Below are 24,895 nucleotides of genomic sequence, written 5' to 3'. Positions count from 1 at the left end.
TTAAATATGATTTGACAATTTTATTGCTTGGCTCTTCCAGACATTTAAATGAAAATCACTTTATCCTTTTTAATAAAAAGAATACAAATAGACATCCTGTTGTTAAAGTGCCACATTTTTCATGTTTAAGCACCGTTTGAATGTTTAGGAAGGAGGTGCGCTTGGACGGAAATGGTGACAGATGTGCCATATAGGGGAATAAAGAAATACAGGCGTCATCTTAAAGATGATGATATATATATCAATGTTTTCACTTTGCATCGATGATATTGGATGACATTGGATCGTTGATCATTAAATCTCCCCATTAACATCGATCCATATTGATGTATCAATACACCCCTAATCTAATGTATATTGCATGTTTGAAAAGCCTCATTGGAAACAAACTAAAAAAGTAATTGGAAGAATTTGCTAGTAGGGTGCCAAGCAAGTAATCCAGTTGCTTGCTCTGTATTCTTACATTTCTTTTTTCTATATTGGCATCAATTTTAAATTAATAACAACAATACTAGTTCATTTCGAGCCCAAATCCACTTTCAAAAGGTGTCTCAAAAGCCTGTGAAACCACAAACCTGTCGCTGTAAAGTGTGTTCTGTCTTCGAGTTCGCTGATAAGACTATCGTATTGGCCTCAAATTGAAACAGGGAAAGTGGAGAGTTTCAAAATGTCCACCCGAGGGCCTGTTAGATAATTTTTAGGGGGAGAGTAGAAGCACTCCAATCATTATGATACTGCTGTGCAATTGCCTTTTAATGCAGACAATTTAAAAAGCAGCACAGGTGGAGGATACAATAAGTGAGACCTGGATGTCACACTGTGACACTTTTAACTGCACTTTAAAGAAACAGTGTGTAACATTACAGGGGATCTATTAGCAGAAATGGAATATAATATTCATAACTATGTTTTTCATTAGTGTATAATCACCTGAAACTAAGAATTGTGTTTTTTATTAGCTTAGAATGAGCCCTTCATATCTACATCGGGAGTCGGTCTTGGTCCTCCGCCAGACAGACAAACCAAACACTGACTCTAGAGAGCCTTTTGCTTTTGTACGTTTCTGAAGGCCTCCGTAGTTCTCCGACACGCTTGTGAAACTGCGATAACGTGAGCCGCAGAGTGCAAACCGTGGTACCGCCAACCGTCGTCTGACCGTTGCTCCTAAAGTGTTATTATAGTAAGGATGGCCTCTGAGCGAGGCGAATGGCGTTACCACGGTTTTGCACTCGCCGGCTCACGTTACCGCAGTCGTGGAAAGGGAGGAGTGAGCGGAGGGGTACTAGATGCTGCCAAAACCTCCACACTGTACCTTTAAGTGCTGGAATCTTGAACAATGAGGCAACCGTATCAGATAGTTGTGGTGAAAAGAGAGAGCTAAACTTTACATGAGCTTTAGGTAGTCACCACAGATGCAAGAAGCCAAGATGCCTCATATGATCCCCGTCTCGGCAGGCTTACCGAGGTCTTGAGAACAGATTTGGCTCCAAAAAAGGGTGGAAACACAGAGGGCTTTTGTAACCAATAAAATCACATTAGGAAGAACTTGAGAACTAATCACTGGTACCATCTCCAAATGTACAGCCAATTGAATGGGCTTGCATCGGGATTTACAAGATCACTTTATCCCTGAACTTGACGAGACTGAGCTTTTGCCAAAAGAGCACTTTGGGGATCTTTCAGTAAGAGCTGCATAGATATGCTGCTGGGAAAAAGGACATTGGGGCAGCTTGAAAAAATGGTGGATGGATGCATTTTAGCTCTCATTATCATAGTATATATTAAACGCTGACAAACAGAAGGTATGAAAGAGAATAATCTGCATTGCTACCCCGTAGACGAACCTCATTTCAGCTGCTTGTATGTGCAGCAGGGTTCGGTTATGAAACCAGGATAATTGGCTGAGTTTCTTTATGTCTGTTGCCTGCTGTCATCTCTCTGCTCCAGTATTTTAGATATCTGCCACTGGGGAGTGTCAAAGAGATGTATGCGGTGGAGATGAGAAGGGGCAGCATCCACTTTTTTTTTTAGAGACTGCGGAGCTATCGCTAGCTGCGGCTATTTATCTGCATTTCCCTGTGGGTGACAGGGAATGTGGCTGAGCTCCGTCCTTGGAAGTGGGTGAGCAGCGGACAGGCTGGGAGTCAGACAGATGCCCTCAGCTTACCACAGATCATTAATGCATGAGGAAGATGGAGATGGGCAGTATCCTGTTCCACTGGAGAAAAGGTCACAGCCAGTGGAGACGGCAGAGGAAAGACAACATGAGTTGAGAGTGCAGGAAGATGCAGAGGATAGAAGTAAGATAAGTCGAAGGGAGGGAGGATAGAAAACTGGACTGTGAGGAAGAATGGTGATGGTATGTCTTTGCACACTCATGTGTATGGATGCATACTTGTACAGGTACAGTATGAACCGGTATATGCGCATATATGTTTTAGCATTTGTCATTAGATAGCAGCATATCTGATTTAACCTTTGAATCTATAACTACATTTACATGAACTGCAGGAACTAACCAACCTATTGACCTTTTTCCAAACAAGACATTTTTTTAATAAAGCTGTTTACATAGTGTGTTAATAGAACCACTCCATTCATATTCCCATCTACATGCTGAGGAACAGAACTAAATCAATGTCGGCAGATGGTCCCTCCACTCCAGTAATTCTGTTGTGTTGTGGCTTCGGTTTGTCCTTGTAGGCATCTTCATGCAAATTTTGCAAAAGCACAACGCTTTGAGCAATTCTTGTCAAGGGAATACATGAGAGTATATTTTTATGCTGGTGAAGAATCACAAAGGTGATTCCCTTGGGATTAACAACACGAACACACAGGGAGTTTGTCCTTACGAACGCTCGTAAATGACAAAACAACGGAAAGAGACACAGTTGCATGTATCACCGGGAGAGACTCTGTAGTGTGTGTTGTCAAGCCAGAATGCCACAAGATGCAGCCATGGTGGTGGCTCTGTGAGGTTGTACCATAGACTGAATGTCAAAGTTAACGCAAATTCATTTTAACGCTACTAATTTCTGTCACGTATTAATGCAAATTACAATTTTTAGGTTGTCGCATGCTCAGCTTTAAAGCTAGAGTGAAGGTACTGGCATCATATAAAACTAGAAGGAATCCATTGGTACCAACCATGTCATACTAGCTTGTCGCTAAATTTTGGCGAGGAAAAACTGGCATGGCCCTTTTCCAAGGTGTTCCTTGACCTCTGACCTCAACATAAGTGAATGAAAATGGGTTCTTTGGGTACCCACGAGTCTCCCCTTTACAGACATGCCCACTTTATGCTAATCCCCAGCAGGTTAGGGGCAAGTCATAGTCAAGTCAGCACACTGACACACTGACAGCTGTTGTTGCCTGTTGGGCTTCAGTTTGCCATGTTATGATTTGAGCATTTTTTTTATGCTAAATGCAGTACCTGTGAGGGTTTCTGAACAATATTTGTCATTGTTTTGTGTTGTTAATTGATTTCCAATAATAAATATATACACTGATTTGTAAAAAGCAAGCACATTTGCCCACTCCCATGTTGATAAGAGTATTAAATACTTGACAAATCTCTCTTTAAGGAACATTTTGAACAGATAAAAAATGTGTGATTCATTTGCTATTAATCATGGACAATCATGCGATGAATTCAATTAAATATTTTATTCGATTGACAGCCCTAATAATTGCACATGGATTTTATACCATAACCTGTTAAATTCACAGCAAGACTTTCATTTTGTTAATTGCCGATTAATCACAGTTAACTGTGGACAATCATGCGATTAATCAAGATTAAACATTTTGAATCGATTGACAGCCTTAGTCTATACATGTTTAAATCCAGAGATCTGGTTCAGTATGGCACTTCAACAGAAAGTTGAGGGACTTGCAAGAGACAAATTAAATAAAAGAAGGGTCAAATTGAATGCAGCAGCGGCCAAGATGTTCTGACTTTAATCCAAAGACACTGGAACCTACACTTCCCATAATGCAACTCAATAACGTGTTTTGTTAGACCCTCTCGGCCTGCGAATTTGGACTACAAGTTGAGCTACCTGGTTGATGTCTCTTGAGTAATGTCCTCAGACTCGACAGAAGACATTGTTCAATTGTTTTCATAAGCTGTGTAGTCCTCGCTGTTACTATTAAATTGACTTTGCACAACTGGTGGAGTGTCCCTTTAATGTAGGAGCGTTGCAGTTCCGGTAAACATGCTCCACCTCTCTCCTCCTCCATCTCGTGCTTCCTAGGAGTGTGACAGCGATGAACCATTTCGTGATTGCAAAATAGTTCCACACAATACACACAATATCCATTATTAAATGTTTCCCAATTTTTTCCCGTCGTCGTTTAATTTTGCAGAGATGAGCATTTTAAGCCGTTGGTGCGAATTTGTCTTGTGAGTCATTCCTTGCGAGAGATGCTGGAATCCGCTCTGCTCAAGCGTGGCTGTGTAAATGGCTGTTGTGGCTGGGAGGTTGGCGTGTTGTGGCTGGCTGTGCCTGTCTCTCCTCAGCCAGCCTCTGAGTGTCCACGGGGGGCCGTAGCTTGTTTTCTGTTGCTGGACGGTAGAGGCGACGGGTGGGGGGGGGAGTGCTGAGGGTGGAGGTGGAGAGGCGGCGTGGGGGGGCATATACTTGCTCCTCGTTGCCCCTCCATTATATGTGGTTGACCTATTTCAGCAGTGAGCAGCAGAGGAGGGGAGGGAGCTGGGAGGGGTACATGGCAAAATCACAGGCTGACAGAAATCCCCTGGTGAGTGTAGCTGGGTGTGTGATTCCCTAATGCTGTCACCCCCTCCTTACCACACACTCACACAAAACAAACACACACCCTAACTGCCCTCCATCCCACCAAGTGTTTTTGCCTCTTAACACGTCCATTAACAGGTGTGAGGTCCGTGTGCGCTCGTGTATGTATTTGTGAGTGTGCGAAAACAAATGTGAGGGAGTGTTTCTCTGTGTGGTAGCTGTTGAACAATGAGTCAATATGGCAATATTGTGTATATAAAGCATATATTGTAATAGGTTTCTTGGGATATATTGGCAGTAGGGCTCACAATCGATTAGAATATTGAATCACACTTTTTTTTTCTGTTCAAAATGTACCTTAAAGGGAGATTTGTCAAGTATGTAATACTCTCATCAACATTGGAGTGGAGAAATATACTTGCCTTATGCAAATGTATGTATATATTTATTCTTGGAAATCAATTAACAACACAAAACAATGACAGATGTTGTCCAGTAACCCTCACAGCTACTGTATTTAGCATAAATAAGATGCTCAAATCATAACATGGCAAACTCAAACCCAATAGGCAACAACAGCTGTCAGTGTATCAGTGTGCTGACTTGACTATGACTTGCCCCAAACTAGATGTGATTATCATAAAGTGGGCACTCGTGGGTACCCATAGAACCCATTTTCATTCACATATCTTGAGGTCAGAGGTCAAGGGACCCCTTTGAAAATGGCCACGAAAGTTTTTCCTCGCCAAAATTTACTGTAAGTTTGGAACGTTATTTATCTTTCTTCACGACAAGCTATTAGGACATGGTTGATACCAATGTATTCTTTAGGTTTTTTTAGTTTCATATGACACTAGCATCTTCACTCTAGCTTTAAAATTGAGCCCGCCACAACCTAAAAACCACAAGTTGTGTTAACGCGTTAAAGAAATTAGTAGCGTTGAAACAAATTTGCGTTAACGCGTTATTATCACGTTAACTTTGACAGCCCTAATTAGCACCAATGTCTGAGCTGTTGTATTTCAATTAATTTATTCAGGTTTTTTCTTTTACGCTTTTCTGTATGTGTGAATGTTGTCTGTGTGTCTCTAAATACAAATATGACTACACTAAAAATGCAATGAAAAGAACATGCCAGGATCTGATCGCTCGGGCCACATTCTGATGTGGTTGAGGGAAACATGGAACCACAAATGAAAAACAACCCCGTCTTTGCAGTATTCACACAGCAAGACAAAGCTCCAAAAACACAAAAACAAAAGTCTTTACCGGAGGCGAGTTTCCATCTTGTTTCTCCCTCTCTCTGTCTCACAGCATGCTTTAGTTTTCAACTCTTTCTTTTGGTTTTTGAGTGCTTTTTTTGGGCTAGTTTAAACCAGTGTATAAATTTTCTCGCTGCAGAAAATAATTTAATGTGAGCAGGGCAGCAGAATCTGATCCAAAGTGGTCACTCAAGATATATTTGAGATGCTCTCTGGCTCCAGATGTGATCTGCCATCTATCTCAGGCGGATATAGAAACAGTCCGGATATATCTGATGCTCTGATACCGTGTTTGAACAGGGTCACAGTGACAATCTGTGTTTATGTGTGTGCAGGCATGCCCTCATATGTCATACTTTTGTCAGTGTTTATTACACCATAAAACAGTGGCACAATTACTGTACATTCGTAATCTTTTTCTGGAAGCTCACCATGCATGGGAGCCGAAAGGCAGGGAGGGCAGTGATATCGGAGAGAAGCGGCTATTTGGCTTTGCGAGAATGCAATCGATGATCCAAGCTGGATATGGTGTAGTGTACTGTATAAGAGCCAATGTGAATATGATACCCTATCCGATGTGTAATAGCAGCTATGTTGTCATTCCTCTACAAGCCAATATTACAAGGGAAAGGAAGTGTGTGAAATGGGCTGAGACAACAGCGTTTTTGTTATTGCCGTTGAAGCCAGAATAACAAGCCAGATATGTTGATTTTGCCAAATTCGGCACCCGTACAGTGTTTTGAGGTACAGGACTTGTAATTTTGCTGGGTTGTATCTATTCTACGAAACAAAAAAAGGGCTTTCCATGTTTGTAAGGGAGGGCCCCAACCAAGTGCGTGCAAACTCTCTCCTAAAGTCCTGAGTTAGCAGGTATGTCTTGGTGCAAAACAACAAAAGCCACCACCCTATACTGCAGTTGTATATGTAGACTACGTGCAGCAACCAGCATGTTGCAATTCCCTGTGAATGCTTACAAAGCCCTTTTCATTTTAGGAATAAGCCCAGCAAGCATCCTGGCTACCCTTGAATAAACATGCAGGGAGAGACAGAGCTGGTATCTGAAAAACGACGGGAAAATTCGACACCGTGAAACTATTGTGAGGCAGCCAGACATGTTACAAAGGATTCTCAGCATATATGTCATGGACTAAAGCAGTGGTTCCTAACCTATTTTCCTTGAAGCCCCCCCCCTACTTGTATATAAGAAAAGCTTAGCCCCTACCCCATATTTGTTGACGTCATCAGCATTAAAACAAAAAATACAAATTATACAATAAGGTTATTCAGTGTTGCTAAACGCCAACATATATGGATTGAAGAAGAATACTTTGTTAGATAAAACATGTTGTGGATTATTGAAGTGATTACATCTATCTTTTTTTCAATACATTTTTTACTTTTGGACTCTCTGGGGTTATCGGGAATGTTTGGATCACATGAGTCTGAAACAATCCTACGCAGCCACCACTGGAATGTAATTTTACAAATAGTATAATACTAATAATATTAGTGTAGCCTGATCTTTATCTGCAACTGTGCGGAAATACTGGGTTTAAACAGAATATGACCTACTAAGTAGCAAAAAAATATCTGAGGAATCCATTGATATCAACCTTGTCCTACTAGCTTGTCAGGAAGGAGGTTAAATCACGCTCCAAACATATGCACAAGGACAATATCTGTCATTGTTTTGCGTTGTTAATTGATTTCCAATAATTAATAAATCCATACATTTGCATAAAGCAGCATATTTGCCCACTCCCATGTTGATAAGAGTATTAAATACTTGACAAATCTCCCTTTTAAGGTACATTTTGAACAGATAAATAATGTGTGATTAATCGCAATTAACTATAGACAATCACACAATTAATCACGATTAGATATTTTAATCCATTTACAGCCCTAGTCATTAAAATTTTAGTTATACATGAGCAAATCTAATTTTGACAACCTCAGAGCAGACAAATCCTATAGCGCACCCCCTGTGATCTTTGGCGCCAATCTAAGGGGGGTTCAGAAACCCCAGGTTGGAAACCACTGCACTAAAGTATCCTGACTCAAGTTATATATTCCTTAATGCACCTAGCCCGTGTGAAAGAGCAGGTATGTCGCAGTTGCAAGGACGCAAGCCCAATGAGATGTATTTTTCTGATAGTGAATGTGAGCTGAATAGCAAGTGTTCTCAGGGGTGCAGATACTGTATGAGGAATTGCGTTAATTAATTGTTTAATTCATAGGAAAATATGTCTGCAGCTAAACCAGCTCAGCCTATGTGTGCAAGAAGTGTGATGACTCTTGCTCTTATAAGCCTTATAAATCCATAGGAAACCCATTGAATCCATTGCCAATGGAAGGTAAATGTACATAGATCAGCTTTTTATATGACAATCATCATTAGAACCAACAATCAGGTCTATAATGGGGGTGCAATAAAAATGCATTAGTAGTGCATTGACAGTGAAAAGGCCATCCGATCCGATAGGGACAGCTGTCAGAGTTTGCTGAGCAGTCTGTTGAGAAACAGTCTGATTGCCAATCAGCTGGTCAGGGTGCTTTTTTTTGACAGCGAGGCTTGTTAACTCCCAGTAACACTGGCTATAGCTTCGTCTGTGTTTTTTGCTACAGTATTCTCAACAGAAATGCTGTCATGTTTTTTTAATTTTATTTTTTTTTCCAGAGCCGCCCCATCCAATGCAGTAAGTAAAGAATTAGCATGTTGTACAACAGCGAGCTTGTGTAACGGCATTAAGATTTTAACAGCATTACAGCCATATCTAACACTTGAGCTGTTGGGCTCAAAGCAGCATAATAAATTGCTGGAAAAGCGGATAGAGTTTGTGTTTTGTGTGTGCGTCTGCACTGCCGTGTGTGTGTGTGTGTGTGTGTGTGTGTGTGCATGTCATAACCCTCAGGGCTAGATACAGAGTCATGTCTATTAGCCGGCTATTGCGGCTGGGGTCTTGTTTTTATTATCAGCATCATAACGGTGGTATGTGTGTGCCCTTTAATATATCACCTCCCGCTCCCCCTCTACTGATCCCGGGGCTAAGATTTATGATTCTGCATTACATCTGCCTTGTCACATTAATTCAGCCATCACACACAGACACATGTACACACACGCAAACACACAGGCTACCACACACACCCACCCACATTTACACCATCAAAGCCGGCATTAGGGCATACACCCATGTTTGGTGTATTACAGCATACAGTAAATCCTGATCTTCTCATTTCCCATCACATCTGAGGTCTTTAGTAGATGGCTGCAGGTTCCTGTGTTCAGCTCAGCGACTACAGGGTCTGGGGACACAGGAGAGGATACAGTTCTCCAGAGAGAACATTTAAAAAAGAAAAAAGAGAATTTCTTAAAGCAATCTATATGCCTTCTCGTGGTTTCCAACCTTGCAATTTGATTGACGAGATGGCGAGAATGAGATTTAGGAGGTTGATGCGAGTATGGAGGCTGTGCATGTGTGTGTCGGGGGATTAAGCAGGCAGCCAGATTCAGTGACAGACATGGAGAATAGACTACGCTCTGGGGACTGTGTCTCACACTTCCTGACACACTTCCAGTCTGTAGTGTCCTTCAGATAAAGTGCTGCCAGGGTTTTTTTTTGTGTGTGTGAGGAGGGTTGGACATTTGAGTGCTTCAGGATATATATGTGTGAAGTGTGTGTGCATATGTAGGGGGTGGCACATACAGGACTCCTCTGTATAATGGTATTCTAGTACTGAGAACACACTATGGGGGACTGACTGGATAATTGCCTATTCTTGCTGTCATTTGGATCGTCGTCATAATCCATATGTCCTCTCTAGCCTTTCCTTGGTGTATAAAAAATATGGAATATTAAACATACCGTATGTGTTTCTGCCTCTGCTGGTGTCACCGCTTTGTGCATCAAGAACATAATCCTTAATGAAAAGTATCAGGAGCAAGTCTTGCATTCAAACTTTTGGTTAAAAATAAATGTATTGCCATGAAATTACACTATGTCAACATTAGGTCATAGGTCATGACGGGAGAAAATAGACTTAAACCAGCTGCAAGTTTTAGTACAGTGCAGTGCAACTCAAATCAGATGAGTTTCAAAAGGCAACCAAGTATGTTACATTCAAAATCCAGATGAAAGGTTGGTAAGTGATCACTGTCTTAAAGGATAGGTTCACGTTTTTCAAATCTATCTTAATACAACACAGAAACACACCAGTCTAAATTACCTATTTCCATAGGCATGGCAAATTCTTGAGCATTGGTATGTTCTGCATGCTATAAACCTATTTTGCAGTCTACAGTAACTACAGCTCGTAGTTATAATAGAGTGAAAGGAAAAATATACATAATGGAGATACTTCCGACGTGCGCTGTACTTCACAACTCTGCGGCCTTGTGTAAGCAAGGTCGATGAGCAGATTGGCAGATTGTCCTTTCACGGTCATAAATCAACACAGAAAATGAATTAGTTCTCGTTCATTTTCTTTCATATTCAGGCCTTCTCCGCTTTGCAAAGTGCTCGCTGTGTTGGTGAATGCCGTGATGATAACTTTTGAGAGATTTCCCGCTGTCTCTTTGAACCCGTTTCTTTGTTGCTTTCAGTGTTGGTTCAAATCAGACACTGTGATATAAAAAGTTTTTCAGCGGTGTTACCGATTACACCGGACATTTTACAAGAAAATATGACGGTCAATATGTGTAGCGCGCTTACTTTGGTCTTTAACGTCGGCTGGCTGTATGTCTGGTCTCTTGGGTCCAGCTTTTGCTGCTGGGCCGCAGGAGTCTACCTGGCGCCGCTGCGCCGTGCACACCGGCGATTATCTGAACGTTATGGTTTCCTTATAGCATTGGGTTTGAATCTGAAATAAAGCCAAATAGGCGTGTTTGCTTTTCGCTTTGACACCAAATCCTCTGCCATCTCTCGGTCTGTAAACTCTCTCGTCCCGTGTGAGTGAAATATGACACCTGCTACTCTTAGCTGACTCCTTACGGAGCAGATGCATTCAGTTTGTAGCGTCCGTCGTCCCATTATCTATTGATAACATGCCACTGATACTCCATAATTAACTGAATGGGTTTTATTTCTGCAAAAAAAGCGTCGTGGGTACGTAATGTGATCGGTGTATGCCCGATCACTGTGTAACACCGGTAACACCGACTTCCGCGGCAAGCCTAGAGATGTTCAATTTGAGGGAACCTTTCTCAGTCCTCAAGTTGATGCTTCTTTACGTTCGCTCTTCATTTATTAGAGATTATTCTGTTTGTATAATCATGATGTGTTCCTATCGTCATCTCGGTCTGTGTTTGTTTTGCATTCTGATCTTTTGGCCTTTTCGCTGGTGGCAGAATGGGGCTGCCCGCTGCTTTGGGCCAATTAGCCAAAGTAGAGGCATCGCATCAAACCATTGGGCACAGTGAGGGGTCAGAGAGCGCGGCGCGTCTCCTCTGACAAGAGACGCTCCACTCCACAGCCCGCCGGTCGGTATGGGGTTGTGTGATGGCCCTGTCTGGCTTCGGGGCACCCAGGGGTGTGACATGTGACAAGTGAATGGGCATGCCAGTTTGTGCTAAAAAGGACCAGTCGTTATGACTGCAAGTGAAGTCAAGCAAGAGCCTTGTGTATGCAGTGGCTGCTTTAAAAACTGTATTAAAGTGTTAGTGCATCAGTGACTGTGTGTGTTTGGCGAGCAGTGGGTGGGCCGGGAGGCACAGGGGCATGACACATATTCATATTGACACCTGTCATTGAGGCCTTGAAGCATAAAGACAGCAAACAGAAGACCTGCATGAAGTTAATTGGTGTTTGTATCGGGACTGTCTCTGTTTGACGCCCCGTTCTACCTCTTTGGAAGGTATTAGGCCGGACCCCCCGCTCCTTCCTTACACTCCCGTCCCCTCGCTTGTCTCTCCCGCGGACTCTACTCAGAGAGCGATGTCTATGCCGCACCGCACTGCGCCGTAAATTAGTCCCGGGTGGTGACATGGTGCTTGCTGGGTAATTTGGACAATGGGGCGTTTGACAGCTCACCCATCACAGCTACAGCGCCCCAGGGAGCCACTACTCCTCCTGAGCTTTTCTCCCTCTCTCTCTCCTTGCGCTCTCCTCCCTCGGTGCTGATGGAGTGACTCTCTAAGTAGCAGCATCATTCTCCAATCAACCACCAAAATGGCTTTTCATCCAGGAGGGAGTGAATGGGGGGGGATATACAGTGCAGAGAGAGAACGTTGAAAAGCCATAACTGCTGGAGAGTGAGCAGCAAAAACATTTAGACAAGCGGCAGAAAAAAAGAGATTGTGAATAAGAGCGATAAAATAAAGAGATTTTTCTTGGTCATGCATTAAAAAACCTTTTAATTAATAGCCACTTTAATACATATACAATTTAGCAGTGAACACACAAACACATAATCTCAGTATAAATGATTAAATTAAAGGAGCTGAAAACAGCTAAATGCTTTGTAATTGCCAGTGATAATTACTTGTTTGTGCGTCAAAGCAGTGTGACCTTCATCGATGAAATGAGAGACCCACACTGGTCTTCACACATGTTTTAAATGTCTCGCTCTTGCACATTTTAACCAGTTGAACAGAAAGTGTTGATTTCAATCCCGCTTTGGTTCTATTTGTGCATTTTAGAAAGATCGCTCACCCGTATCGTAATCATCCCAACCTCTCTACGGATTTCTCTTACTTACTCTCTCTTAGTCATGGATTGAAGACGGCTCACCTCTGGTTATCCCACTGTGAAAAGGACTCATTCTTTTCTTTTTTCATTGAAAGAATACAGATTAGTCTGTTTATTATGAATATCAGTTAATGGGGGAAATTGGATTTTAAAAAAAATCAATCATACAAAATCAGATTTTTAAAAATGCAATATCCTGTGCAATCAGTTTACTTAAATGGAATTTAGCACATTATCTTCATGTCATTTCCATTTTCTCTACCTGAAGAAACGTCTGACCGGTCTTTGCAAACGGCAGGAAACCCGGCAACATTTAGATGTGTGGTGACGTAAAATCTGGATGAAAGTCAAGTCAACTTTGGGGGGTGAAAATTGGTAAAAAAAAATGAAAATGATGAGCCTTAATTATCATGATGTTTTGACCTTGCCGTTCCTGGCGCTGTGATGTGACTGGACAGACAGTGGCCAACGCCTGGCATGACCCTGGCAACCACCAGCTGCCTCCTGCCAGAGAGCAGCCAGAGAGGACCGAGTGAAGGTCAGGGATAAGGACCGCAGAGAACATGTAAACACCCCCCAATGAGAAAGACATGACTGGCTGCACAAAGACAGGAAATGAAAGGGAAATGGTTCGTTGCTCTGAAATTGATTAACTGTTTTTTTACTATATGTTGTTTTTATATGCGATTCTGCTCTTTTCAGTCCTTTTTATAACCATAAGGTCACCGCGGGAGATGGATGAAAGGGGGAAGGGAGGGTACTGTTTATCGGGTGAATGTCCCATTTCATATAGATAGGTTTAAAATGCTTATCTCCAGGCCCACTCCTCAGTGCTACGACTGCTTTCTTTTCAGCTCTGTGTTTGCACTTTAAATCAATTTGTGTGCAGATTCATTTTTCCAATTACATCACATACTCTGGTAAAGATAAGACCCATGAATTGGACCGCTCTATAATGCCCTGATTGAATTATTCATTTGCTTTATTTGGCTGGTTTTAGTGTGCGAGGGCTCCCTCTAGGTCATTGTGATTCTGGCCTGCAATGGAACGATTGGGAGGTTAACGTTGGAGCCACCTGACTTTTAACTTTTAAAGACTGTCGGCTTGTTTTTCTTGACTTCATCTCCTCCCCTCGCTGGGCTGTGTGATGGCAGGATTCCCCAGAGATGAAATATGAGTGTGCTTAGCACGCCCCGGCAGAGAGGCTCAGATAGGACGAGGCGAGGAGGGGTCACTGGCCCCCCAACGGTAATCAATAAATACCTGCTGCAGCCAAGCGTTGGATGGGGCCCTGCAGACAATGTGTGTATATAAAGCACTTGGCTGGAAAGAGACATTAGAGTGGAAGTAAGCCTCCGCTCACTATCGCCTGTTTCTCATGGAGCTTCTAAAGGATTCTGCTTTAAAAACAACAGCCATACATATTGATTTAAGCCACTGGGATGTATGGGTCCAATACTAACAAGTATTGACTGGAAGAGGTCGTTACCATTGATTTATGTTCACTCAATATAATGGGTAGGTGTGCTCAAAGTACATTTATAGGTAGATCTGATTGACAGTCTATTTATCCTGCTTCAATTGACATGACAGCTGAGTGGTTTATTATTCTGCTTGACCACTCAGCTGCGAACCACCTCTTGTCCTTCCCCATTGCGGCATAGCAAAACATCGGCTAGTAAAAACTCCCCGTTGTCTTCTTATTTGGCCAACCACTTACTGATCTTTTTCCTCTATCTGGAGCTGGGAATGTATACAAGAATGATGAGAAGGGTGAGTGGAAAGAGAAGTGAAAGGGAGAGGGACAGAGAAGCAGGGTGAAGAGGATAAATAGGAATAAAACAGGAATGAAGAGGGGGAAGATTTATACCAGCATTCATACTCGTTCATGCTTGACTCTCCCCTGATTGAAGGGAAACATTGGCCCCGCTGATACAGTGCTTTCCTTGGGACAGTAAATCTACGTGAGTACAGATAGAATAGAGAGAGCTTATCTTGCACAGTGGTGTCAGAGCCCGGCATTCAAAAGCTCTTATCGCAGACACTCACATACAATATATGGTAGAAGAAATACAGTCTTGCAGATATTCAGCAAAACAGGTGATGGATCCACTTTAGTACGGTATAAACGGTATATGCAGCATACATAGAGTCTAATAGTGTATTTGTGGAAATGCACTTTTATGTGTTTCGATATCACATTGATGTGTCTCTATTTGCCTCTATCTCTATTAAATTCTAGTTATTGCTTGATTTGAATGGGGGACCCAGCTATCTCCTGTGTAACGACATACAGTAGATTAACTCTAGGGCTGTCAATCAATTCAAATATTTAATCTGGATTTATCGCATAATTGTCCATAGTTAATCACGATTAATTGCAAATTAATAGCACATTTTTTATCTGTTCAAAATGTGTGATTAATCGCAAATTAATCTCTTTTTTTTTTTACCTGTTCAAAGGGTGTACCTTAAAGGGAGATTTGTCAAGTATTTAATACTCTTATCAACACGGGATTGGGCAAATATTCTTACTTTATGCAAATGTATGTATATATTTATTATTGGAAATCAATTAACAACACAAAACAATGACACATATTGTCAACAAAAAATTATGCTCAAATCATAACATGGCAAACTTAAACAGCTGTCAGTGTGTCAGTGTGCTGACTTGACTATAACTTGCCCCAAACTGCATGTGATTATCATAAAGTGGGCATGTCTGTAAAGGGGAGACTCGTGGGTACCCAGAGAACCCATCTTCATTCACATATCTTGAGGTCAGAGGTCAAGGGACCCCTTTTGAAAATGGCCAGTTTTTCCTTGCCAAAATTTAGCGTAAGTTTGGAGCATTATTTAACCTCCTTCGCAACAAACTAGTAAGACATGGTTGGTGCCAATGGAATTTAGTTTCATATGATACCAGTATTTTCACTCTAGCTTTAAAACTGAGCCGGCTACAACCTAAAAATCACAAGTTGCGTTAATGCGTTAAAGAAATTAGTGGCGTTAAAACTAGTTTTGACAGCCCTAATTAACTCACTTAGACATAAGAGCACATAACACATAATAATTATGTGTTATGTGCTCTGCCTTGAAATGCTATATTTGCTCACTGTAGAGATCTCTAGGTCTCCAGTTGGCAAATCTCCAGAGCGTCTTTCGTGGAAAATCGACTTTGGCATCCTGTTGACACGTGACATCAAAATGTAAAATTGCCGGAGCGTTTATGGTCTGAAGTGCATTTGTTTAAAAGGCGAGGAGACACTGGCTCGATGTCTAATGTGTTGTGGATGTTCCCTCATCAGTTTTCACTGTTCTCAGCACAATAGACCTCATTAATGTGACTACGGTATTGATGGTCCAGTAATAGTGCTATACTGAGGAGTAGTAATGCTTCAGGAGGTATTGCCTGTAGCTCATGTTAAGGAATACTTGATCTGCATTTGCTGGATGATTCTTTATATAGCCAGCCATGGCTCATTTCTAATGGAAACTATTGATGTAAGCTCGTCTTTAAGCCCCTGTTGTGTCTAAGATTCAGTGAGATGATGGTCACCCAGACGAAGGAAAATACTGTCCATATAAAAATGTCTAGAAGAAATGAGGAGAATACTGTAGGAAACTTGGACTTTTAAACTATTGGCTAATTGGACAGGTCGTTGGGGTCTCGGCAAGCTGTTGCTACAGGGTGCACACATACATTTGATGTGCATTTCTGTGTTTTTTTTGTGTGGGTGTTGTGCACTCCTCCATGCAACAGTTTATGTATTTATGTAACACAGACTCTTCTTTTAGCTCGAGATGTGCCTCTTTGTGCACATTTCTTTTACACTTCAGTTTACGTCTTATCACTGAAACTTTGATAATATGTAGCTGTGCCAGTGTTAAGGTTTGACTTTTGATTTGTCCAAAATGTAATCATCCCTTATTATTGCTCCACTCCCTCAGCTACTGGAGTTGACTCGAGCCAAAGAGGGGCTGACTGCCAAGACCCTCTCGTATCGCTCCCTTCACTCCAAATGCTAATCTTAGATACATTAGATTCATTCTTATCCTTCTTTAAAGGTACAGTTTGTAGGTTTTGGCGGCATCCAGTGGTCGGGTTGCAGATTGCAAGCAACTGAGTACCCCTCCGCTCACTCTTTCCTTTCCAAGACTGCGGTAACGTGAGCCGACGAGTGCAAAACAGTGGTAACGCCGTTCACCTCGCTCAGAGGCCATCCTTACCGTAATAACACTACTTTAGGAGCAACAGAAGTCAGGCGGCGGCTGGCGGTAGCACGGTTTTGCACTCTGCGGCTCACGTTATCTTAATTTCACAAGCATGTTAGAGAACTACGGTGGCCTTCAGGTAACATAAAAAACTGAAAAGACTCTCTCTTGAGCCAGCGTTTGGTTTGAGCAACATGGCAAACTCGGTGAGGAGGACCTGCTCCCTAATCCAAGCTAACGATTTTAAGATTAAAAAAAACACAACGATTCTTAGTTTCAGGTGTTTATACACTAATGAAAACATAGTTATGGATATTAAATTCCATTTCTGCTAATAGATCCCCCAAAATGTTACACATTGTTCCTTTTAAATAGTTTTTTTCTCCAAACTGTTTTGCCCTCTACCTCATGAATTCATGGACAGTGCAATAAGGCACATTTCACTAATTCATTGACTTTATTTTGAGGGCAATACGCAGCTCATTTATCTTGAAAACTTTTCACAGTTGCGATGTGGAGCTGATATAAAATTCAACTAATATTCAATTTGAGTCTTAAAATATTCACTAATAAGACTTACAATATGAGTTAGGAAAACTCACCCCAATTACGGAGCAAAATACAATTAGAATAAAAGCGCTGCGAGGACATATTCCATTAAAATTTAAACACTCGATATGGAGGCAAATTTTCTGATTAAAATCAAGCCACAGAATTACAACTGCTTGGAAAAATCCATATTGCATATCAAACAGTGGAGACATGCCATATTAATGTTCCTGTTAAAGGGATATGACAGTAAAAAAAGCACTTCATAATGCATATTTGATTTGTAAGTATGGTAATGTGTTCTATTAGGTTTGTGATTATACACACCGTAGCGGCGTGTATCCACAAAGATTGCATCATCTTGAATTTCCAAAACTATTTTATCCTGAACCGTCTTCTCATTGCATATGAATGGAGACGAGTGCGAGAGGGAGCCAGAAAGAAGTCATGTTTCTCTTTGAGCTCCCTGTTGCTCTCAGTATTCTGTTCACCAGGGAGGGAGGAGGGGGTGTGTGCTGGGATGCTGGGTGTTGGGTTTAGAGGGGGGGTGTGTAGTGTGATTGGAAGGAGTCAGGGTCTTTCATTTTGTCATGTGGTGTCTTTTTTCATTTCGGGGCTGATTTTTCACTGGAGGGCTAGTTCCATTCACTTGAATTTATTATTTCTCGCACTGAGGAAGTTGATGAATTCGAATATCTGTGAGCGAGTTTGTGTGTGTGTGCGCATTAATGCTCGTGCAGCGTGTGAGCATGCGAGGCGCGCGTCTCTCTCTCTCCCTCTCTCTGTGTGAGGCAGCGACGCTTTCATGGCTGTTTCAGATCTCTCTGCCTCACAGTTCGACAGAGCGAGGGAGCCAGGAGGGAGAGAGCGATGGAGAGATAATGGGAATGGAGGGTGAAAGAAGGCTAACAAAATCTTTAATGAGTTTCCCTGGCTCGCTTTGCCTGTTTCTGGGTCAGGGTCCCCTGGCTGAGGATGTGGGTGGACGGAGGACTACGGAGCAGAAAAGAACAGGCTGAGCCAAGGTCTGCTGAAATAGACTTCTACATTAAAGAGTCATCACCTCCATAAAGACATAAAGGATGAGAGAGCTTGACAAAGTTTTTGTTTTCTTGTTTAGACAGCAAAAGATGAAACGGCTAATGATCTTGTTCCAGCTCATCACTGCACCCACACAAACTCAAACTGTGTAAGGAGGCGGCTACTCTTAGAGGTCAGAGGTCACTTGAGGTTTTTCTGCCTCTGCTCAATTAGCAGCCGGTTAGGAGCCAAGAAAGAGAGAAGTTTCTGATGAGAAGCAGCCACACACTCACAAAGCGAACTCCCCGGCATCATACACAAACACTATCATAACAAACCCTCCTCCCTTTTCGTGGTGAGGACGGCTTTGGTCATTTTCTGATTGGCTCCCCCCTTGCCCTTTCATTTCCTAGCAATCAACTTCAATCTGTGGCAGGTATGGAGGAAGAGATAACATTAGAGCGACATCGTGGGGAGATATCAGCTCAGCCGAGACATTATTTAGTGCTCCCGAAGCATCCAGGAGACAACCTCTGTCAGACAACAAGGCTCCAGCGTGTCCACACAGGACAGGGAGGCGGGTAGATAGAAGGACATGGAAGAATTACTGATGGGCCGATAAACTCTTTTGTTATCCGAACAGTCTGCCTTCCTGTTTCTGTTCTCCTGTGCTATGTTTCTGTCCGTCTGCCCAACTCCATTTCAATGTCTCAATCTATGTCTGTCTGGCTGAGTTACTCTCACCGTCTCTCTCTGCTCTCCCTCGCTCCCCCTCTGTTTCCCACTGTATCTCTGTCTCTATTACTCTGCCTCCTTTCTTTCACACTTGTGAATAATTGATGTCTACCGGTTCGATGGTAAGAATAGAACAGTTCTGGAGGTGACAAATGGGGTGGCGAATAGGCTTCATCCTCCTCCTCTCTTCAAAGAAAGTTAGCTGCGCTCGCTCGTGGGCGTGTGTGCCAATATATTTGTGTGCTTGCGATGTTTTGTGAGCATTTTGTTCATGTTTGTGCGCGCGTGTGTGTGTGTGCGCGTACACATGCAGTTGTGTGTTATGTGATTTAAGACAGGGAGATGAAAGGGAGTTGTAATTACAGGGAAGCGTATCTGTCTACTGCAGAAGTATCCGAGGAATGGCACAAACTGGGCCAAAAGCCTGAGGTCATTAGATGTGCTGCATGTGTGCGTGTGTGTGTGCATGCATGTGTGTGAGCTATTGTATGTGTGTGTGTGTGAGAGAGACAAAAGCAAAGAGGAAGAGAGGGAGCGAGAGAGAAAATGGGAGACAGAGAGAGATCAGCTTATAACTTCAGTTCCTCAGAGTCAACCTCTGAACTCTGCTTCTCATTATTGGCTCTGCGTCTCTCTGGTTTCTCAGCAGTAGCTGCTTGTGGTTAGACCGAGCAAGGCCCAGTTTCTGTAAATCCATGAAGCCTTATTGCCTGAGAGGAATCCCAGAATTTCCTGCGCTCTAAAATACACTTGTGTAAACATTCCAAAATATCAAATGATAGGGATTTCACTGTGTGCTGAGCGGACGGATAATCCCATGCAAAGACTGTGGTCATAATACACTGTCCCTCTGTCTCTTCTCTGCTTTCCTTTCTCTCCCAACCCATCCTTTCTCTCTCTTTCTGCATCTGTTCTCAACTTCCCCTACCTCCCTCCCTCCCTCCATCTTCTCGCCATCTCTCTCTTCTTCACAGTTGAGGATGACTTCATTGGTCTCGGTGATCTGCCGGAAACCTTCCCCTCAGACCCCCCCGAGCCGCTGCCTGTGTTTCTGATGGAACCGGAGGAGGCCTACATAGTCAAGAACAAGCCGGTCAACCTGTACTGCAAGGCCACGCCCGCCACTCAGATCTACTTCAAGTGCAACAGCGAGTGGGTTCACCAGAAGGAGCACACCGTGGAGGAGCGGGTGGACGAGAACTCTGGTCAGTAAAACGGATCTGCTACATACACGTTCAAGTGTGCATCTAATACCTCTTTCACACCAATGACCAGGGTCGGACCGGGGTTATCTGACCCATGTTCAAGCCTTCTTTTGTTAATTCAAACCAAGCCAGTCAACACGGGCAAATCCCTGGTTATGACGATTCAGATACGACCTGGGTCACAACCCGGGAGCAATGCATACCAAGGTGCTAGAAATGGGCTGGGGGGGGGGGTTACATGTCTGGAGGATTACAGAGAGAGGGGATAATAGTGGCATCATGCATCATTTGTGCAAAAATGTCACAGGTTAACCCTTTCAAACTCACAATCAACGTTGGATCAACCCTGGTTGAGCCCTCGTGTCAAAGAGTTTGGTTAAGGATGAGTGAAAGATCATTGTATTGGTTAAATATTGAAAAAGTCAATGTTAACTTGAAGCATGCCACAGGCATTGCTTCATATCCACCAAACATTCACCCCGACTTCCACCCTATATGACTTCTGTGCAGCATGAGTAGATCACACTTCCTGGACTGGTAAACATGCTGCCAGACAGCATTATTCAGGTAGTAAATTAGAAGCATAATCAGACATGTTTAAGAGGTTATAATTAACTTTTATGAGCTAAAAAACACACTGTGAAAGGGTTAAAGTTGTAAGATGAAAACACAGACAACGCCGTGGTAGTGACCTGTCAATCACAAGGTAGCCACGCCCTAAAGCATCCCCTGCTTTACAGTCTATTTGACTCTAAATGGGACCATAATTTACTAAATGAACATCATGCTGTATTGAAGAAGACTTGAAACTAACGATTGAGACCATAAACTCATGTTTACAATATTTACTGAAGTAATAACTCGAGTGAGAAGTAGGGTAATTTTCTCATAGACTTCTATACAATCTGACTTCCTTTTGCAACCAGAGGAGTCGCCCCCTGCTGGCTATTAGAAAGAATGTAGGTTAAAGACACTTCCGCATTGGCTTCACTTTTCAGACCCCGGAGTTGCTCACTGGTACAAACATTCACTCAATGTTTGTCTGCTTATCACTCTTACCGGCCAGTTTATTTGATCAGCGAGTGGCATCACCTTATCTGCAGAGAAGGCTGGACTTAGAGCGTCTCAATGTGGCATGAGATGACATCTTTCCTTTTTTTTGGGGCATACTAGCAGCACCACAACTTGTGGGGGTGTGTAGGTGTGTGTTTATGTACATGTATTTGTACGCATCTAGAGGAAGTAAAGGTAGTGAAGCTCCAGCAGGGTTGTTTTCAACAGAATTCAGCCCCTGAAGGCACCAGAGCCATTACACACAACAGCCCAGCACTGATTGGCCGCATTCAGCTGCTGTATTGGAAATTGAGTTCTTTCTGTCGCCCACAGGTACCAATCACATCGCATTTACCCTTTTCATCCCACTGTTTTGCCACACACACACACACTCACGTCTGCATGCTTGCACACAGACACACTGACAGCTGCTCCTTCACTTAAATTTGAATGTTTAGGCACGTAAGCACACACTTTACACACACTTCAGGGATCGGCAAGCGTTCCGTTGCATGTTGTATCCGAGGTGTTTTGTCAAAAATACTTCTCAAGTGCTGTTTTACTGAACTGTATGAAACACACGGCATTGTTGCAAGCAGTTACAAAAGCAGATATACACAGAAAGGAAAAGAGTGTTTTTGTAGCCAGAACAAATAGAAAAGGAGTTTTGGAAAAACAATCCCAAACCGAGATCCTTTCATTTTGACCTGGTGTACTTTAGGAAGAATACACAGATCTGAGGTTGTGTTTCATGGTTATGATTATGACAAAGAAGAGGGTGAAGGTATCAGTGGCTCTTAGCCTTTGTGTCGGAAGGTTTTGTGCTAAAAGCATCAACATGGAAAACAACCCACACAACACACACACGCACCCACTCTACACAGCCATATCCACGGGCTATTTACTGCACAGATAGTCATTCATTTATGCCCTTGCGCCCCCCACACACACAACACCACCAGAGCCCAGTGGATGTGTGTAGCCTCTCTCAACCCACTCCATTGCTCTCTGATTTCCCCAGATTGACAGAAAAGGAGCACCGATAGAAACTGGCCAGCCTGGTCAATACCACTGATAGTGTAGCCTGAAGAAATTGGATCTCTCCCTCTGTATACTCTCCTCTCTCCCCACCCCGTGTTTCTGTTTTTTTTTCTCTCGTCCTGTCTCCATGTCTCACTTTCATGTTGGCGAGAACTTATGATCTTATGAAAATAAGACGAAATGAGATCAAGAGAGTGCAGGAGAGGCTAGTACAGGCTGCATCCAGTGCATCTTCATCCAAATGTTTGACACACTCATATGACAACATTCCACTTCATGTAGACACACAGGAACAACAGAGCGGTTTGTTTGTGTGTATCACATGTGTTTGGCACTTGGAATAGAGTGGTGGTATTGAACGGCTTAACAGGAAGGTTAAATCCCCCAGATAGGTGCCTCTTATACATTATTTTTGTCTCATCCAGGGTGAAATATAGTGCCAATAAAACATATTCGCCCCCCCCTTGGAAGGTATCATGTTTTACTGTCTTACAACATTGAATCAAAGTAGATTTAATGGCCGAAACATACACCGTTACGACAAAGGAACACAAACAATACCAACACATTCTCATCCCAACTCGTCACATACTGATGCTTTTTCGGTTGCATTAAGCATGTGCTTTATGTTTTGAATTAAACAAAAACACTTAGGATTAGGCAACAAAACGACTTAGTTAAGTTTAGGAAAAAACAACATGTTTGGGCTTAAAATTGCTACCTTTTTATAGTGCAAATGTGACTTCACGTTGTGAACACAGGACACAAACAAACAGCTGATTGTAAAGTGAAACGTAACATAAGGGACACGAACAGCGGTCTCCTGGATAAAAGCCTCACGTTTTTTGGGACCCATCCACGCCCGCCGTTAGCGTGTCTCTTTTGCTCTTTATAATACGTCACCACAACAGCTCTTTCCCTGAGCGCTTACTGTTGCCGCGGATGGGTTTACATTGTAGTTAATGGAAAAGCCCGGTGTGTCTCATACCGCTGAAAAAGGGTGCCTCGTACCGACAGTCGTGACAAAGCGTCTGTATTTGACGCCCTGGGAATGAGAACGGACTGACAATTCTTGCAGTGTCAGAGATGTGCAAAGCATCTAATAAATACTGCATGTACTAAATACTGACGTGAAGGGGTGAATACTTATTTTGTATTTTATATTTGTAATTAATTTAGAGATCTGTTTTCACTATGACATCATCTTTTTTTATACTTAATTTTTTTCGATATTGTTTTCATATATGCAATTTACAGTTCATGCTACCATAAGTTTATAAACAAGCTTTTAAGTAATGAGCCTAGAAACAAACAAAGACACAAAACAAGATGTACACAAAAGAAAACATCTGCATTAAAAACAAAAATAAAATGACAAAATTAGTAAAAAAGAATTAAATGAAAAAACAGAGATATAACAACTACGTTGGATGCTGTATTCAAGTTTGTACATTAGATTAATTTACATATACCATGGATACTGGCGTATATAATGCACACATACATTTCCATGTCTACACTTATAAATATACATTTATAAAGACATATAAACATACACATATGTTCATATATAGACATATACATACCCATACCATATAGATATTCATAAACCCACAAATATTTATATATATATGCATACACACATACACATACACACACATACAGTATATACACACACATAAATACATATGTACATCTGCACTTCGACATAAAGGGATCTTTTTCTGTCTTTGATTGATTGTACCACAGAAAAACAAACAAACTTCTAAAGGGGGTGAATACTTTTTTGAAGTGCTGCATGACGCAAATAACAATAATTTCTAAGATGTTTGCGTCATAAAACCTACTTCCTGCTGGAAGTGCAATTTGTGTGGCATCGGTAGTTGCAGTGTAATCAGCATCAGGGGGCTTGATTCACTAATAGCCTTGCCCTGCACAATGTTCTTCACAGCATGATACAACTCATCTGCAGCTCTCCACTGTGGCTTTTCAAGAGAGCTCTCGCAAGTATATTTCCCTTCTTTTTGATCGAACACATGAGACATGCAGTGGAGCACGTCACAGACAAGCTTTTGACGCAAATACCCTTGCAAAAAAAGGAAAAAAAAGTTGTTGATTTCTTAAAGTTCAACTGGGGAGCAGTAGGGAAGGTGAGTTTTAGTCATGTGACCGTGAATCACTCTGATGTGAACTGAGACCAGTTCTGCATGAAATAATGAGGACACACACGAAAAGGAGCCAGAGATTCAGATCACATAGGCAAAATGTGACTTAGCAGGAGGCAAGAATGAAAAGGTGGTGAGAAGGAACAAAGTGTAATGGCATTTTTTTTTTTTTTTTTTACAAATGGCTGTCTCCACAGTGAT

The 24,895-nt window shown here is 42.2% G+C and overlaps 1 protein-coding gene across 5 annotated transcripts in view; it reads left to right on the top strand.

The window, feature by feature from the left end:
• The window catches only part of unc5cb (unc-5 netrin receptor Cb), a 212,526-nt gene that overhangs the window by 133,145 nt on the left and 54,486 nt on the right, over positions 1–24,895 (top strand). For all 5 annotated transcript variants that reach the window (XM_074618094.1, XM_074618090.1, XM_074618092.1 and 2 more), the window contains one exon: positions 20,205–20,435. In XM_074618094.1, the coding sequence (XP_074474195.1) occupies positions 20,285–20,435 (151 nt within the window). In that variant the 5' untranslated portion in view covers positions 20,205–20,284. The remainder of the gene's footprint in view (positions 1–20,204; positions 20,436–24,895) is intronic.

The sequence above is a fragment of the Sebastes fasciatus genome, chromosome 19, assembly GCF_043250625.1.
Source record: "Sebastes fasciatus isolate fSebFas1 chromosome 19, fSebFas1.pri, whole genome shotgun sequence".
Lineage (NCBI taxonomy): Eukaryota > Metazoa > Chordata > Actinopteri > Perciformes > Sebastidae > Sebastes > Sebastes fasciatus.
Note: the sequence above shows the minus strand (reverse complement) of the source record. Positions and strands in the feature narration are given on the sequence as shown.